This window comes from Nerophis ophidion, linkage group LG13 (genome assembly GCF_033978795.1).
Source record: "Nerophis ophidion isolate RoL-2023_Sa linkage group LG13, RoL_Noph_v1.0, whole genome shotgun sequence".
NCBI classification, from domain to species: domain Eukaryota; kingdom Metazoa; phylum Chordata; class Actinopteri; order Syngnathiformes; family Syngnathidae; genus Nerophis; species Nerophis ophidion.
Window position 1 is genome coordinate 56,908,684 of NC_084623.1, and position 19,016 is coordinate 56,927,699.

Genomic DNA, 19,016 nt, shown 5'->3' on the forward strand with positions numbered 1-19,016 from the left:
CCACGCAGTGCATAACTAAAGGTCAATAGCCGCACCCACGGGACTGTGTGACCATGTCTGTTGACCCTTTGTGTTGGTGCAATTTTTTATTTTTTCATGCACCATGACTAGGGAAGGTTGTTTGCATATCGTCATATAAGTGAATGCTGTGCAAACATCCACGCAGTGCATAACTAAAGGCCAATAGCCACACCCACGGTAATGTATGACCATGTCTGTTGACATTTTGTGTTGGTCCGATTTATAATTTTTTCATGCACCATGACTAGGGAAGGTTGTTTGCATCGAGTCATATAAGTAAATGATGTGCAAACATCTAAATGGCGCATAATTAAAGGTCAATGGCCGCACCCACGGGAATGTGTGACCATGTCTGTTGACCCTTTGTGTTGGTGCAATTTTTTATTTTTTCATGCACCATGACTAGGGAAGGTTGTTTGCATATGGTCATATAAGTTAATGCTGTGCAAACATCCACGCAGTGCATAACTAAAGGTCAATAGCCGCACCCACGTTAATGTGTGACCATGTCTGTTGACCCTTTGTGTTGGTGTAATTTTTTATTTTTTCATGCACCATGACTAGGGAAGGTTGTTTGCATATGGTCATATAAGTGAATGCTGTGCAAACATCCACACAGCGCATAACTAAAGGTCAATAGCCGCACCCACGGGAATGTGTGACCATGTCTGTTGACCCTTTGTGTTGGTGAAATTTTTTATTTTTTCATGCACCATGACTAGGGAAGGTTGTTTGCATATGGTCATATAAGTGAATGCTGTGCAAACATCCACGCAGTGCATAACTAAAGGTCAATAGCCGCACCCACGGGAATGTGTGACCATGTCTGTTGACCCTTTGTGTTGGTGCATTTTTTTATTTTTTCATGCACCATGACTAGGGAAGGTTGTTTGCATATGGTCATATAAGTGAATGCTGTGCAAACATCCACGCAGTGCATAACTAAAGGTCAATAGCCGCACCCACGGTAATGTGTGACCATGTCTGTTGACATTTTGTGTTGGTCCGATTTATAATTTTTTCATGCACCATGACTAGGGAAGGTTGTTTGCATCGAGTCATATAAGTAAATGATGTGCAAACATCTAAATGGCGCATAATTAAAGGTCAATGGCCGCACCCACGGGAATGTGTGACCATGTCTGTTGACCCTTTGTGTTGGTGCAATTTTTTATTTTTTCATGCACCATGACTAGGGAAGGTTGTTTGCATCGAGTCATATAAGTGAATGCTGTGCAAACATCCAAATAGCGCATAATTAAAGGTCAATGGCCGCACCCATGGGAATGTGTGACCATGTTTGTTAACATTTTGGGTTTGTCCGATGTATTATTTTTCATGCACCATGACTAGGGAAGGTCGTTTGCATCGGGTCATATAAGTGAAGGCTGTGCAAACATCCACGCAAAGTATAATTAAAGGTCAATGACTGCACCCATGGTAATTTGTGACCATGTCTGTTGATATTTTGCGTTGGTCCGATTTATTATTTTTTCATGCACCATGACTAGGGAAGGTTGTTTGCATATGGTCATATAAGTAAATGCTATGCAAGCATCCATGCAGCGCATAACTAAAGATCAATGACCGCACCCACGTTAATGTGTGACCATGTCTGTTGACATTTTTTGTGGGTCCGATGTATTATTTTTTCATGTACCATGACTAGGGAAGGTTGTTTGCATTGGGTCATATAAGTGAATGCTGTGCAAACATCCACGCAGCGCATAACTCAAAATCAATGACCGCACCCACGGGAATGTGTGACCACGTCTGTTGAGATTTTGTGTTTGTCCGATTTATAATTTTTTCATGCACCATGACTAGGGAAGGTCGTTTGCACTGGGTCATATAAGTGAAGGCTGTGCAAACATCTAAATAGCGCATAATTAAATGTCAATGACCGCACCCACGGGAATGTGTGACCACGTCTGTTGAGATTTTGTGTTGGTCCGACTTATTATTTTTTCATGCACCATGACTAGGGAAGGTCGTTTGCACTGGGTCATATAAGTGAATGCTGTGCATAGTTAAAGGTCAATGACCTGAATTACTAGCAGAATCAAAATGATTGGACAACTCAGATGACTTCTTTCTCCCCTTGGCTAAGATTCACGATTAAACTGTAGACCTGCATGCTGTAGTTTGGACACCCCTGCTTTAAATGTCTTAAAACCCTCACCGCCATCTTTGTGTTTGTGTCCCCTCCCTCCCAGGAGTGCCATTCTTTTTGCTGCGCGAGCACTTCGGCGAGGAGTTCTTCGGCCTGTGCTTTGAGGAAAACGAACGCGTGCTCCGGGCGGTGGGCGGCAACCTCCAGGACTTTTTCAACGGCTTCGACGCCATCCTGGAACGCATCCGAGCCTCCACGGGCCGCCGCGCCTCGTCCGAGAGCCCGTCCTTCCAGTGCAAGGAGCCCCGCGGGGAGGAGAAGAGTCGCAGGAAACCGGACAAAGTGCGAGACGGCGGGGGGAAGTCGCTGCTGCTGCACTGCTTCAACCCCGCGCCCGTGGTGGGACTCGTCATGCCGGGAATTATCCGAGCCGTTTCCAGACGCATCTTTCATTCCGAAGTGGAAGTAGAAGAAGTGTCGCCGCTCACGCCCTTGTTGCCCTGTGAAGATGGCGGTTCCGCCTCACCCACTCCCACCGCGTCCCCGTTCGCCTCGCCCTCCTCCTCGCCGCCTCCTCCTTCGGCCTTCCCCAACTCCGCACCCACGGTTTGCCTGTCCTTCCAAATTCAGGAAACGTGTCCGGCGCACCTCCTCCCCAATGTTCGTCCTGGAGAAGCCCCTCCCTCGCTGTCCAACAACCCCAGCGACCTGCGCATCAGCCTGGCCACTTTCTGCCGTGCCTTCCCCTTCCATTTTGTCCTGGGCCCTCGGATGGAACTTCTCCAGCTCGGCGAGGGACTGAGGAAGCAGGCGCGCCTGGAGCCTCATCGAAGTCTCTCCTTTAGGGACTGTTTCGAGATAGTCTCCCCCAAGATGGAGCTTTCCTTCCAGAGGATCCTACTGAGTCTGGCGTCTCCTTTCACGATCCACACCAAGCCGGACGCCACGCAGGTCGGGAACAAGGAGAAGGTAGGAAAACCTTTCATGACTTCAAATTCAGCAGGCACAAGACATTGATACAACGTTGATCATACATACGACCTTTAATGATTATTACATTTGTTAGCTTGTGTGCTACTGTGTGCTTAGCTGTTGTGTAGCTGCTAGCTCCTAGTTACGACTATACATTTTTGATCTTTGTTTATCGCGACAAATGTTTTGTTCGAGACTGCAATATTGTTACAAATGTGTAGCTTGTGTGCTATTGTGTGCTTAGCTGTTGTGTAGCTGCTAGCTTTTAGTTGCGACTATACACTTTTGATCTTTGTTTATAGTGACCAATGTTATTTTCGAGACTGCTAATGTGTAGCTTGTGTGCTATTGTGTGCTTAGCTGTTGTGTAGCTGCTAGCTCCTAGTTGTAACTATACATTTTTGATCTTTGTTTATAGTGACAAATGTTATGTTTGAGACTGCAATATGTAGCGCTTGTGTGCTATCGTGTACTTAGCTGTTGTGTAGCTGCTAGCTCCTAGTTGCAACTATACATTTTTGATCTTTGTTTATAGTGACAAATGTTATGTTCGAGACTGCAATAATGTTACATATGTGTAGCTTGTGTGTTATTGTGTGCTTAGCTGTTGTGTAGCTGCTAGCTCCTAGTTACGACTATACATCTTTATGTTTGTTTATAGCGCCAATTTTTTTTTGTTTGAGACGGCAATATTGTTACATATGTGTAGCTTGTGTGCTATTGTGTGCTTAGCTGTTGTGTAGCTGCTAGCTCCTAGTTGTGACTATACATTTTTGATCTTTGTTTATAGTGACCAATGTTTTTTTCGAGACTGCAATAATGTTACATATGTGTAGCTTGTGTGCTATTGTGTGCTTAGCTGTTGTGTAGCTGCTAGCTACTAGTTGCGACTATACATTTTTTATGTTTGTTTATAGTGACAAATGTTTTGTTCGAGACTGCAATATGTAGCGCTTGTGTGCTATTGTGTGCTTAGCTGTTGTGTAGCTGCTAGCTTCTAGTTGCGACTATACATTTTTTATATTTGTTTATAGTGACCAATGTTTTGTTCGAGACTGCAATATTGTTACATATGTGTAGCTTGTGTGCTATTGTGTGCTTAGCTGTTGTGTAGCTGCTAGCTACTAGTTGTGACTATACATTTTTGATCTTTGTTTATAGCGACAAATGTTTTGTTCGAGACTGCAATATTGTTACATATGTGTAGCTTGTGTGCTATTGTGTGCTTAGCTGTTGTGTAGCTGCTAGCTCCTAGTTGCAACTATACATTTTTGATCTTTGTTTATAGCGACAAATGTTATGTTTGAGACTGCAATATGTATCGCTTGTGTGCTATCGTGTACTTAGCTGTTGTGTAGCTGCTAGCTCCTAGTTACGACTATACATTTTTTATGTTTGTTTATAGCGCCAATTTTTTTTGTTTGAGACGGCAATATTGTTACAAATGTGTAGCTTGTGTGCTATTGTGTGCTTAGCTGTTGTGTATCTGCTAGCTCTTAGTTGCAACTATACATTTTTGATCTTTGTTTATAGTGACAAATGTTATGTTTGAGACTGCAATATGTAGCGCTTGTGTGCTATCGTGTGCTTAGCTGTTGTGTAGCTGCTAGCTTCTAGTTGCGACTATACATTTTTTATCTTTGTTTATAGCGACAAATGTTTTGTTCGAGACTGCAATATGTAGCGCTTGTGTGCTATTGTGTGCTTAGCTGTTGTGTAGCTGCTAGCTTCTAGTTGCGACTATACATTTTTTATGTTTGTTTATAGTGACCAATGTTTTGTTCGAGACTGCAATATTGTTACATATGTGTAGCTTGTGTGCTATTGTGTGCTTAGCTGTTGTGTAGCTGCTAGCTACTAGTTGCGACTATACATTTTTGATCTTTGTTTATCGCGACAAATGTTTTGTTCGAGACTGCAATATTGTTACATATGTGTAGCTTGTGTGCTATCGTGTACTTAGCTGTTGTGTAGCTGCTAGCTCCTAGTTACGACTATACATTTTTGATCTTTGTTTATAGCGCCAATTGTTTTTTGTTTGAGACGGCAATATTGTTACATATGTGTAGCTTGTGTGTTATTGTGTGCTTAGCTGTTGTGTAGCTGATAGCTACTAGTTGTGACTATACATTTTTGATCTTTGTTTATAGCGACAAATGTTTTGTTCGAGACTGCAATATTGTTACATATGTGTAGCTTGTGTGCTATTGTGTGCTTAGCTGTTGTGTAGCTGCTAGCTCCTAGTTGCAACTATACATTTTTGATCTTTGTTTATAGCGCCAATTGTTTTTTGTTTGAGACGGCAATATTGTTACATATGTGTAGCTTGTGTGTTATTGTGTGCTTAGCTGTTGTGTAGCTGCTAGCTACTAGTTGTGACTATACATTTTTGATCTTTGTTTATAGCGACAAATGTTTTGTTCGAGACTGCAATATTGTTACATATGTGTAGCTTGTGTGCTATTGTGTGCTTAGCTGTTGTGTAGCTGCTAGCTCCTAGTTGCAACTATACATTTTTGATCTTTGTTTATAGTGACAAATGTTATGTTTGAGACTGCAATATGTAGCGCTTGTGTGATATTGTGTGCTTAGCTGTTGTGTAGCTGCTAGCTTCTAGTTGCGACTATACATTTTTTATGTTTGTTTATAGTGACCAATGTTTTGTTCGAGACTGCAATATTGTTACATATGTGTAGCTTGTGTGCTATTGTGTGCTTAGCTGTTGTGTAGTTGCTAGCTCCTAGTTGCGACTATACATTTTTGATCTTTGTTTATAGTGACAAATGTTATGTTTGAGACTGCAATATGTCGCGCGCTTGTGTGCTATTGTGTGCTTAGCTGTTGTGTAGCTGCTAGCTCCTAGTTGCGACTATACATTTTTGATTTTTGTTTATAGTGACAAATGTTATGTTTGAGACTGCAATATGTCGCGCGATTGTGTGCTATTGTGTGCTTAGCTGTTGTGTAGCTGCTAGCTCCTAGTTGCAACTATACATATATGATCTTTGTTTATAGTGACAAATGTTATGTTTGAGACTGCAATATGTCGCGCGCTTGTGTGCTATTGTGTGCTTAGCTGTTGTGTAGCTGCTAGCTCCTAGTTACGACTATACCTTTTTTATGTTTGTTTATAGCGCCAATTTTTTTTGTTTGAGACGGCAATATTGTTACATATGTGTAGCTTGTGTGTTATTGTGTGCTTAGCTGTTGTGTAGCTGCTAGTTCCTAGTTACGACTATACATTTTTGATCTTTGTTTATAGCGACAAATGTTTTGTTCGAGACTGCAATATTGTTACAAATGTGTAGCTTGTGTGCTATTGTGTGCTTAGCTGTTGTGTAGCTGCTAGCTCTTAGTTGCAATTATAATTAATTAATATTTGTTTATAGCGACAAATGTTCTGTTTGAGACTGCAATACTGTTACGTAGGCGTAGCTTGTGTGCTATTATGTGCTTAGCTGTTGTGTAGCTGCTAGCTCCTAGTTGCTACTACAATTATTTAACATTTGTTTATAGCGACAAATGTTTTGTTTGAGACTGCAATACTTTTACAAATATGTAGCTTGTGTCCTATTGTGTGCTCAGCATTTGTGTAGCTGCTAGCTCCTATATTTGATATTTGTTCATAGCGACAATATTTTTTTTTTGAGACTACAATAGTGTTACATATGTCTAGCTTGTGTGCTATTGGGTGCTTGGCTGTTATGTAGCTGCTAGCTCCTAGTAGCCTATAGCCTAGCACGTTTATCTTTTTGTAAATGACTTTAGGAAAATAGAAGAAATTGCTTCTTTATAGCAAGACCTTTAGATGTTAACTGGCTGCAGGACTGCTTGTATCGCACATGATATCACACATAAGTAAACACTCTGCACGACTGCTTATGTCGCACATGATATCACACATAAGTAAACACTCTGCACGACTGCTTGTATCGCACTTGATATCACACATAAGTAAACACTCTGCACGACTGCTTGTATCGTACATGATATCACACACAAGTAAACACTCTGCAGGACTGCTTGTATCGCACATGATATTGCACACAAGTAAACACTCTGCACGACTGCTAGTATCGCACATGATATCACACATAAGTAAACACTCTGCACGATTGCTTGTGTCGCACATGATATCACACATAAGTAAAGACTCTGCACGGCTGCTTGTATCGCACATGATATCACACAAGTAAACACTGCACGACTGCTTGTATCGCATATGATATCACACATAAGTAAACACTGCACGACTGCTTGTATCGCACATGATATCACACATAAGTAAACACTCTGCACGACTGCTTGTATCGCACATGATATCACACATAAGTAAACACTCTGCACGACTGCTTGTGTCGCACATGATATCACACATAAGTAAACACTCTGCACGACTGCTTGTATCGTACATGATATCACACACAAGTAAACACTCTGCACGACTGCTTGTATCGTACATGATATTACACATAAGTAAACACTCTGCACGACTGCTTGTGTCGCACATGATATCACACATAAGTAAACACTCTGCACGACTGCTTGTATCGTACATGATATCACACACAAGTAAACACTCTGCACGACTGCTTGTATCGTACATGATATTACACATAAGTAAACACTGCACGACTGCTTGTATCGCACATGATATTGCACACAAGTAAACACTCTGCACGACTGCTTGTATCGTACATGATATCACACATAAGTAAACACTCTGCACGACTGCTTGTATCGCACATGATATCACACATAAGTAAACACTCTGCACGACTGCTTGTATCGCACATGATATCACACATAAGTAAACACTCTGCACGACTGCTTGTATCGCACGTGATATTGCACACAAGTAAACACTCTGGAGGACCGCTTGTATCGCACATGATATCACACCCAAGTAAACAAGCTGCAGGACTGCTTGTATCGCGCGTGATATCACACACAAGTAAACACACTGCAGGACTGCTTGTATCGCACATGTTATCACACACAAGTAAACACTCCGCACGACTGCTTGTATCGCACATATTGCACACAAGTAAACACTCTGCACGACTGCTTGTATCGCACATGATATCACACACAAGTAAACACTGCACGACTGCTTGTATCGTACATGATATTACACATAAGTAAACACTGCACGACTGCTTGTATCGCACATGCTATCACACATAAGTAAACACTGCACGGCTGCTTGTATCGCACATGATATCACACACAAGTAAACACTCTGCACGACTGCTTGTATCGCACATGATATCACACATAAGTAAACACTCTGCACGACTGCTTGTATCGTACATGATATCACACATAAGTAAACACTCTGCACGACTGCTTGTATCGCACATGATATTGCACACAAGTAAACACTCTGCACGACTGCTTGTATCGCACATGATATCACACACAAGTAAACACTGCACGACTGCTTGTATCGCACATGATATCACACATAAGTAAACACTCTGCACGACTGCTAGTATCGCACATGATATCACACATAAGTAAGCACTCTGCACGACTGCTTGTATCGCACATGATATTGCACACAAGTAAACACTCTGCACGACCGCTTGTATCGCACATGCTATCACACACAAGTAAACACTCTGCACGACTGCTCGTATCGCACATGATATCACATTCTGGTTTTTTTGGGGCTAATATCAGGCCAATATCTGATATCAAGCTTTGCAGAAAATGATGCAAAACATAAATTGAAATGGAGAAATTAAGGGTTTAAAATCACTTTTACTTGTTGACATGGATGGAGATGAGCAAACAAAGGTGGAGGGCAGGTAATACCCACACAGATGCCACACCAAAACATGCCGTATTTTGAGTTTGTTGCCGTTTTCCCTGCGTTTAGTGTCGTGGTTCCGGCCGTACTTATGTTCCATTTTTATTAGCCGTCATTAGTGCGGAAGTCATGAGGGTTAAAGATGTTCCCAATGGAAGGTGAGACATCATTCTGTTACATATTTCATCCCCAGGCCTGTTGTTGCGGCCACAAATGAATCAATCGGACTTGTCCACTATATGCGGTTCTTTATTGATTAGAACAGTCCACAAATGCTCTCAAGGGGAGGAGAACTGACACTGAGATTGATCAATGTTGTGTTGTGTGCTGTGGGAACCTGGGGATCATTTCATCTTTATCAAACCTGGACCTGCTCGGTCTCTAACACTTCAAAAATAGGATGTATATGTATATATATATATATATATATATATATATATATATATATATACCGGGTGAACGGAGCAATATGGACGGGAAATGGCTCTAGTATAATAGTGTGAGAGTCCAGTCCATAGTGGATCTAACATAATACTGAGAGTCCAGTCCATAGTGGATCTAACATAATACTGAAAGTCCAGTCCATAGTGGATCTAACATAATAGTGGGAGTCCAGTCCATAGTGGATCTAACATAATACTGAGAGTCCAGTCCATAGTGGATCTAACATAATAGTGGGAGTCCAGTCCATAGTGGATCTAACATAATAGTGAGAGTCCAGTCCATAGTGGATCTAACATAAAGGGCTGCACAAACCACCACGACATCCTCGGTAGGCCCACATAAGGGCAAGGAAAACTCACACCCAGTGGGACGTCGGTGACAATGATGACTATGAGAACATGATACTGTGATACTGATGATACTGATGACTATGAGAACATATGAGAACATGATACTGTGAAAGATAAATCCATAATGGATCCAACACAGTCGCGAGAGTCCAGTCCAAAGCGGATCCAACACAGCAGCGAGAGTCCCGTTCACAGCGGAGCCAGTAGGAAACCATCCCAAGCGGAGGCTGATCAGCAGCGCAGAGATGTCCCCAGCCGATACACAGGCGAGCAGTACATGGCCACCGGATCGGACCGGACTCCCTCCACAAAGGAGAGTGGGACATAGAAGAAAAAGAAGAGAAACGGCAGATCAACTGGTCTAAAAAGGGAGTCTATTTAAAGGCTAGAGTATACAAATGAGTTTTAAGGTGAGACTTAAATGCTTCTACTGAGGTGGCATCTCGAACTGTTACCGGGAGGGCATTCCAGAGTACTGGAGCCGAAATATGTTTTGGTGGCCGTTGGAATTGTCCCCCTTAAGGGGCCCCTGCATACAGACCACATGGACTCTGCAAGGAAGTAGAAAGAGCGAGAGAAAGAGAGGGATGGGCTGACATTTTCACTTGAAAGAGCAGCAAGAGAAGGTGACAGGCTAAGGTAAATAGTGCCACACTCCCCCCCCCCATGCTGAACTGTGTGTGTGTGTGTGTGTGTGTGTGTGTGTTTTCAGTTTGACTTCTTTCCTTTTGTCACCCGGGGACATTGGCCGTACAAGAGACATACAAAGCCCGACAGAGAAGGTCAAAACTCTCCGCCGCCGCTTTGTGTGTAGCAGGAACCACACGTAGCTTTGTGGCGACGGGCGGCATTATCTGCTGCTGTGCAGCCCGCCTCCCCCGCACACATTAGACGCCACACAGCGGAACGCCATAGATTTGGTGCCGCGCGGATCTCTGATGTGTGCGTTGGCGATCATTTTTAAATTCATTGGGAATATACAACACTTAATTTACGGCCTTCTGAAATGCGATGAACAATGTCTCCCCATGTCTAGCATTAAAAGATTACAGTTGGTACAAAATGCGGCTGCTAGACTTTTGACAAGAACAAGAAAGTTTGATCACATTACGCCTGCACTGGGGGCGGTTTAGCTCGGTTGGTAGAGTGGCCGTGCCAGCAACTTGAGGGTTGCAGGTTCGATTCCCGCTTCTGCCAACCTAGTCACTGCCGTTGTGTCCTTGGGCAAGACACTTTACCCACCTGCTCCCAGTGCCACTCACACTGGTTTGAATGTAACTTAGATATTGGGTTTCACTATGTAAAGCGCTTTGAGTCACTAGAGAAAAAGCGCTATATAAATATAATTCACTTCACTTCACTACTGTATATACCTTTATATACATATATACATACATATATACCTATACTGTATATACCTTTATATACATACATATATACCTATACTGTATATACCTTTATATACATATATACATACATATATACCTATACTGTACATACCTTTATATACATATATACATACATATATACCTATACTGTATATACCTTTAAATACATACATATATACCTATACTGTATATACCTTTATATACATATATATATACCTATACTGTATATACCTTTATATACATATATACATACATATATACCTATACTGTATATACCTTTAAATACATACATACATACATATATACCTATACTGTATATACATATATACATACATATATACCTATACTGTATATACCTTTATATACATATATACATACATATATACCTATACTGTATATACCTTTATATACATATATACATACATATATACCTATACTGTATATACCTTTATATACGTATATACCTATACTGTATATACCTTTATATACATATATACATACGTATATACCTATACTGTATATACCTTTATATACATATATACATACATATATACCTATACTGTATATACCTTTATATACATACATACATACATATATACCTATACTGTATATACCTTTATATACATATATACCTATACTGTATATACCTTTATATACATACATATATACCTATACTGTATATACCTTTACATACATACATATATACCTATACTGTATATACATATATACATACATATATACCTATACTGTATATACCTTTATATACATATATACATACATATATACCTATACTGTATATACCTTTATATACATATATACATACATATATACCTATACTGGCTCACCTGCACTGGCTTCCTGTGCACTTAAGATGTGACTTTAAGGTTTTACTACTTACGTATAAAATACTACACGGTCTAGCTCCATCCTATCTTGCCGATTGTATTGTACCATATGTCCCGGCACGAAATCTGCCTTCAAAGGACTCCGGCTTATTAGTGATTCCTAGAGCCCAAAAAAAGTCTGCGGGCTATAGAGCGTTTTCTGTTCGGGCTCCAGTACTCTGGAATGCCCTCCCGGTAACAGTTCGAGATGCTACCTCAGTAGAAGCATTTAAGTCTCACCTTAAAACTCATCTGTATACTCTAGCCTTTAAATAGACCTCCTTTTTAGACCAGATGATCTGCCGCTTCTTTTCTTTCTCCTATGTCCCCCCCCTCCCTTGTGGAGGTGGTCCGGTCCGATGACCATGGATGAAGTACTGGCTGTCCAGAGTCGAGACCCAGGATGGACCGCTCGTCGGGACCCAGGATGGACCGCTCGCCTGTATCGGTTGGGGACATCTCTACGCTGCTGATCCGCCTCCGCTTGGGATGGTTTCCTGTGGACGGGACTCTCGCTGCTGTCTTGGATCCGCTTGAACTGAACTCTCGCGGCTGTGTTGGAGCCACTATGGATTGAACTTTCACAGTATCATGTTAGACCCGCTCGACATCCATTGCTTTCGGTCCCCTAGAGGGGGGGGTTGCCCACATCTGAGGTCCTCTCCAAGGTTTCTCATAGTCAGCATTGTCACTGGCGTCCCACTGGATGTGAATTCTCCCTGCCCACTGGGTGTGAGTTTTCCTTGCCCTTTTGTGGGTTCTTCCGAGGATGTCGTAGTCGTAATGATTTGTGCAGTCCTTTGAGAAATTTGTGGGGCTATATAAATAAACGAGTTTGCATGTTCTCCCCGTGAATGCGTGGGTTCCCTCCGGGTTCTCCGGCTTCCTCCCACCTCCAAAGACACGCACCTGGGGATAGGTTGATTGGCAACACTAAATGGCCCTAGTGTGTGAATGTGAGTGTGAATGTTGTCTGTCTATCTGTGTTGGCCCTGCGATGAGGTGGCGACTTGTCCAGGGTGTACCCCGCCTTCCGCCCGATTGTAGCTGAGATAGGCGCCAGCGCCCCCCGCGACCCCGAAAGGGAATAAGCGGTAGAAAATGGATGGATGGATGATTGATTGATTGATGTTGTGAACGTCATTGAAGTCCACACCACGGTATGTAGGGCTGGAACATTATGGCAACAAAAATCATCACAATTAATTACACGGTTATTCATTAATTAAAAAACGTATGCGTGATGTTTCTCTCTAGTGCAGGGGTCGGCAACCCAAAATGTTAAACGAGCCATATTGGCACAAAAACAAAACAAATCTGTCTGGAGCCACAAATAGAAAAGCCATATTACATACAGATAGTGTGTCATCCATCCATCCATCTTCTTCCCCTTATCCGAGGTCGGGTCGCGGGGGCAACAGCCTAAGCAGGGAAACCCAGACTTCCCTCTCCCCAGCCACTTCGTCTAGATCAGGGGTGCCCACATTTTTTCTGCAGGCAAGCTACTTTTCAATTGACCAACTCGAGGGGATCTACCTCATTTATATTTATTTATTTATGAAAGAGACATTTTTGTAAACAAGTTAAATGTGTTTAATGATAATACAAGCATGTGTAACACATATAGATGTCTTTCTTTCACAAAGACAAGAATATAAGTTGGTGTATTACCTGATTCTGATGACTTGCATTGATTGGAATCAGACAGTAATGATGATAACGCCCACATTTTCAAATGGAGGAGAAAAAAAGTTGTCCTTTCTGTACAATACCACATGAAAGTGGTTGGTTTTTGGCATCTAATTCATCCAGCTTCCATACACTTTACAAGAAAAACATTGGCGGCAAATTCCGTAGCTTGCTTGATTGACATTCACGGCACCCGAGGGTCTTGTGAGATGACGCTGGCTGCCTAATTAGCTAAAGAAGATTAGCATGCTAACATTAAGCGTACAAAGTTATATGACTGAGGTGTAAGGCTACGAAACTGGCTAAACAAGTTAGCATGTGTCAAATACCAAATTATACGACTCTAAGGTGAATAGCTGCAAAGTTAGCATGCTAACCGTAAGAATTTGACAAATACCAAGCTTGTTTACTCCGCTGCATAATTAGCTCGAGAAAATTAGCTTGCCAACAGTAAGCATGTGTCAAGTACAAAGTTACATGACTGAGGTGTGAGGCTACAAAACTGGCTAAACAAGTTAGCATGAGTCAAGTTGCAAATTATACGACTCTAAGGTGTATGGCTGCAAAGTTACCATGCTAATAGTTAGTAGGCTAACGTGATAATTTGACAAATACCAAGCTCGTTTACTCAGGTATACGGCTGCAAAATTAGCTAAAGAAGATTATCATGCTAACATTAAGCGTACAAAGTTATATGACTGAGGTGTAAGGCTACGAAACTGGCTAAACAAGTTAGCATGTGTCAAGTACCAAATTATACGACTCTAAGGTGTATGGCTGCAAAGTTAGCATGCTAACCGTAAGAATTTGACAAATACCAAGCTTGTTTACTCCGAGGTATACGGCTGCATTGTTAGCCAGAGAAAATTAGCATGCTAACAGTTACCATGTGTCAAGTACAAAGTTATATGACTGAGGTGTGAGGCTACAAAACTGGCTAAAAAAGTTAGCATGAGTCAAGTTCCAAATTATAGAACTCTAAGGTGTATGGCTGCAAAGTTAGCATGCTAATAGTTAGTAGGCTAACCGTAAGAATTTGACAAACCTCCTCCAACCTCCAAGGACAAAGCTACGAACTATAGGAGATCGGGCTTTCTGCTCCGCTGCTCCCAGTCTGTGGAACGCTCTTCCTGACCACCTGAGGGCACCACAGACTGTGGATGCTTTAAAAAAAAAAGCTTAAAAAACCTTCTTTTTTAAGAAAAACACCTTTTCATAGATATATGCTTACCGTTCCAAACAGGCTAACCTCCTCCAACCTCCAAGGACAAAGCTACGAATTATGGGAGACCGGGCTTTCTGCTCCGTTGCTCCCAATCTGTGGAATGCTCTCCCTGACCACCTGAGGGCACCACAGACTGTGGATGCTTTTTAAAAAAAGGCTTAAAAAACCTTCCTTTTTAAGAAAACAACCTTCTTATAGATATATGCATACCGCTCCAAACAGGCTAACCTCCTCCAACCTCCAAGGACAAAGCTACGAACTATAGGAGACCGTGGGCTTTCTGCTCCGCTGCTCCCAGTCTGTGGAACCCTCTCCCTGACCACCTGAGGGCACCACAGACTGTGGATGCTTTTAAAAAAGGCTTAAAAACCCTTCTTTAAAAAAAACACTTTTTATAGATATATGTATACTAGTTTTAGCTATTAGGCTGTTTTAGTTTCTATTTTTATAATTTTTTATTATCTTTTTATTATTATTATTATTTTCTTTTTTTTAATACACTGTAGAACTTTGAGGTTGTTTGCGCAATGTAAAGTGCTTTTTACAAATAAAATCTATTATTATTATTATTAAAATGATTCCCGGGAGCGGCCACCACTGCTGCTCACTGCTCCCCTCACCTCCCAGGGGGTGATCAAGGGCGATGGGTCAAATGCAGAGAATAATTTTGCCACATCTAGTGTGTGTGTGTGTGTGTGACATAATCATTGGCACTTTAACTTTCAACATTTGTGGTTTGTTCTTTTGACACATGTAACTGACAAAAACAAACGTCCACTACCGTGGACGCTGGGTCCACAGGTGGACAAACATGGTTTCCGACCATATGAGCCGTTCCCTAAATAAAAGAACAACATGAAACATGTTCTAGCAGCCTTGCTGGGATGGGAATGTAAACATCAGCCATGCTGCGCCTAATCAGCACTTCTGGACTATTATTTTCTCTTCTGGTCCTGACAACTTGAGTCCGCTCCTGCAGGGCAGAAGTAGTCCTGAATAGCATCAACAAGAATGTTGCGTGTGGGTTCCATTACCTCCCTTACTTCAAAACAGCGGCAATAGACGCAGAATCACAGTTTTGACTTTGATCTCCCTTTCCTGATACCACTGTTTCCATGGAGATGATCACCATCTTGCAGGGGGTTGGCCCCTCCCACTTAGCCTTAGACCTGGGAAAATTAAGACCCGGGCCGTTAAGATTTTCAGTCTGGCCCGCTAGACATTCCCAAATATTTTTTTCCAGATTTAAAGATGGAAACTGTAGCTGCTATTATGATGTTTTCTAATAACTGTAAGTCTTGGACTATGCAAAGTATTTTAATAGTTTGAATCATGGACACGGATGAAGTGCTGGCTGTCCAGAGTCAGGACCCGGGTTTGGACCGCTTGCCTGTGCTTTGGTTGGGGACATCTCTGTGCTGCTGACCCGTCTCCGCTCGGGATGGTCTCCTGCTGGTCCCACTGTGGACTGGACTCTCACACTATTATGTTAGATCCACTATGGACTGGACTCTCACTATTATGTTAGATCCACTATGGACTGGACTCTCACTATTATGTTAGATCCACTATGGACTGGACTCTCACACTATTATGTTAGATCCACTATGGACTGGACTCTCACACTATTATGTTAGATCCACTATGGACTGGACTCTCACTATTATGATGGATTAACTATGGACTGGACTCTCACAATATTATGTTAGATCCACTATGGACTGGACTCTCACACTATTATGTTAGATCCACTATGGACTGGACTCTCACACTATTATGTTAGATCCACTATGGACTGGACTCTCACACTATTATGTTAGATCCACTATGGACTGGACTCTCACTATTATGTTAGATCCACTATGGACTGGACTCTCACTATTATGTTAGATCCTCTATAGACTGGACTCTCACTATTATGTTAGATCCACTATGGACTGGACTCTCACTATTATGTTAGATCCACAATGGACTGCACTCTCACACTATCATGTTAGATCCACTATGGACTGGACTCTCACTATTATGTTAGATCCACTATGGACTGGACTCTCACTTTTATGACGGATTAACTATGGACTGGACTCTCACTATTATGTTGGATCCACTATGGACTAGACTCTCACTATTATGTTAGATCCACTATGGACTGGACTCTCACTATTATGTTAGATCCACTATGGACTGGACTCTCACACTATTATGTTAGATCCACTATGGACTGGACTCTCACACTATTATGTTAGATCCACTATGGACTGGACTCTCACAATATTATGTTAGATCCACTATGGACTGGACTCTCACTATTATGTTAGATCCACTATGGACTGGACTCACACTATTATGTTAGATCCTCTACAGACTGGACTCTCCCTATTATGTTAGATCCACTATGGACTGGACTTTCACAATATTGTGTTAGACCCACTCGACATCCATTGCATCCGGTCTCTCCGAGGGGGTGGGGGAAAGAGGGGTCATCCACATCTGGGGTCCTCTCTTTCAACCGGAAGCAAAAGTGCCGTCCACAGCGTGCCTCCTCGTATGGTTTCTACGTTATCTACTTCAAGCAACATTTGTAAGTTTTCCAATACAACTAAAACAATTCTTACTTAGTAAACGTCCGTAGGAAGGTTTTCATGCATTTTTACACTCGCCATTGTAATGTAATGCAAGCCAGCGTCGTTAACATTAGCTAACATGCTAACACGAGTGCCTGAGTATTATTGACGTACTGTAAAGTATTGTTTGAGTTTCACAAACTCTTTAGTAAATTCACCAAAATGTCGCCGTGGAGTTATTGAGTCTGTTTAGCTGATTGGAGAGCTAGCTTGCGCAGCCAGTGGGTCCATGACGATGACTGACGTTTTGTTTGAGCGACCGTTTTACTGCCCTGTAACAGAAACCTTTTGGAAAGTGAAGCACGCAGACTGGATGGGAGTACGCATTGGAATTGGGCCGATTGTTAACATAAGATTGGCAATAAAAGTTGAAAAGAGTGTCGGACGTTGTGTAACTATACAATAAGACTGCAACTAACAATTATTTTGATAGTCGATTAACGATTAGTCGGATTATAAAGTGTACACATATTCAGGGGCTCTAATTTATCCATCGTTAGGCTATTGTTTCAGTTTAACAAATTCCTCAGTAAATTTACCAAAACGTCACCGTGGAGTTATTGAGTCTGTTTAGCTGATTGATCATTGAGTGCTTTCAACCGGAAGCAAAAGTGCCGTTCCGTCTTTTCGCCGTCCATAGCGTGCCTCCTCGTATGGTTTCTACGTTATTTACTCTAAGCAACATTTGTAACTTTTCCAATATAACTAAAACAATTTTTACTTAGTAAACGTCCTTAGGAAGGTTTTCATGCATTTCTACACCCGCCATCGTAATGTAATGTAAGCCAGCGTTGTTAACATTAGCTAACATGCTAACACGTTTACGAGTGCTTGAGTATTATTGACGTACTGTAAAGTATTGTTTGAGTTTTACAAACTCTTTAGTAAATTCACCAAAACGTCGCCGTGGAGTTATTGAGTCTGTTTAGTCAGGTACTAGGCCTTAGTTAACCCCCAAGACCCCATAGAGGAGCCTCCACTGCTGGATGCAATTTAACGTAATGCCCAGGATGTAGAGCCAATTTATGCAGCTAATGGGTGCATAACGATGACTTCTGTTTTTATTTTATCAGCCGTTTTACTGCCGTATTACAGAGTTAAGGTATGTAAGGTATACATCTACATTTCACTATGTATGTATGGTATACCGTATTTCCTTGAATTGCCGCCGGGTATATAGTATACGCTTGCCTAGCATGACTGCCGGGTCAAACTCGTTTCACAAAATAATTAGTGCTTTCAACCGGAAGCAAAAGTGCCGTTCCGTCTTTTCGCCGTCCAAAGCGTGCCTCTTCGTATGGTTTATACATTATTTACTTCAAGCAACATTTGTAAGTTTTCCAATATAACTAAAACAATTTTTACTTAGTAAACGTCCGTAGGAAGGTTTTCATGCATTTCTACACTCGCCATTGTAATGTAATGCAAGCCAGCGTCGTTAACATTAGCTAACATGCTAATGTTAGCAAATTTTGCAAAATCTTATTTTTT

General features: G+C 41.7%; 1 protein-coding gene across 1 annotated transcript in view; it reads left to right on the forward strand.

The window, feature by feature from the left end:
- The window catches only part of gucy1a2 (guanylate cyclase 1, soluble, alpha 2), a 104,858-nt gene that overhangs the window by 48,507 nt on the left and 37,335 nt on the right, over positions 1 to 19,016 (forward strand). Inside the window, exon 4 of the mRNA XM_061919258.1 lies at positions 2,238 to 3,103. Within this exon, the coding sequence (XP_061775242.1) occupies positions 2,238 to 3,103 (866 nt within the window). The remainder of the gene's footprint in view (positions 1 to 2,237; positions 3,104 to 19,016) is intronic.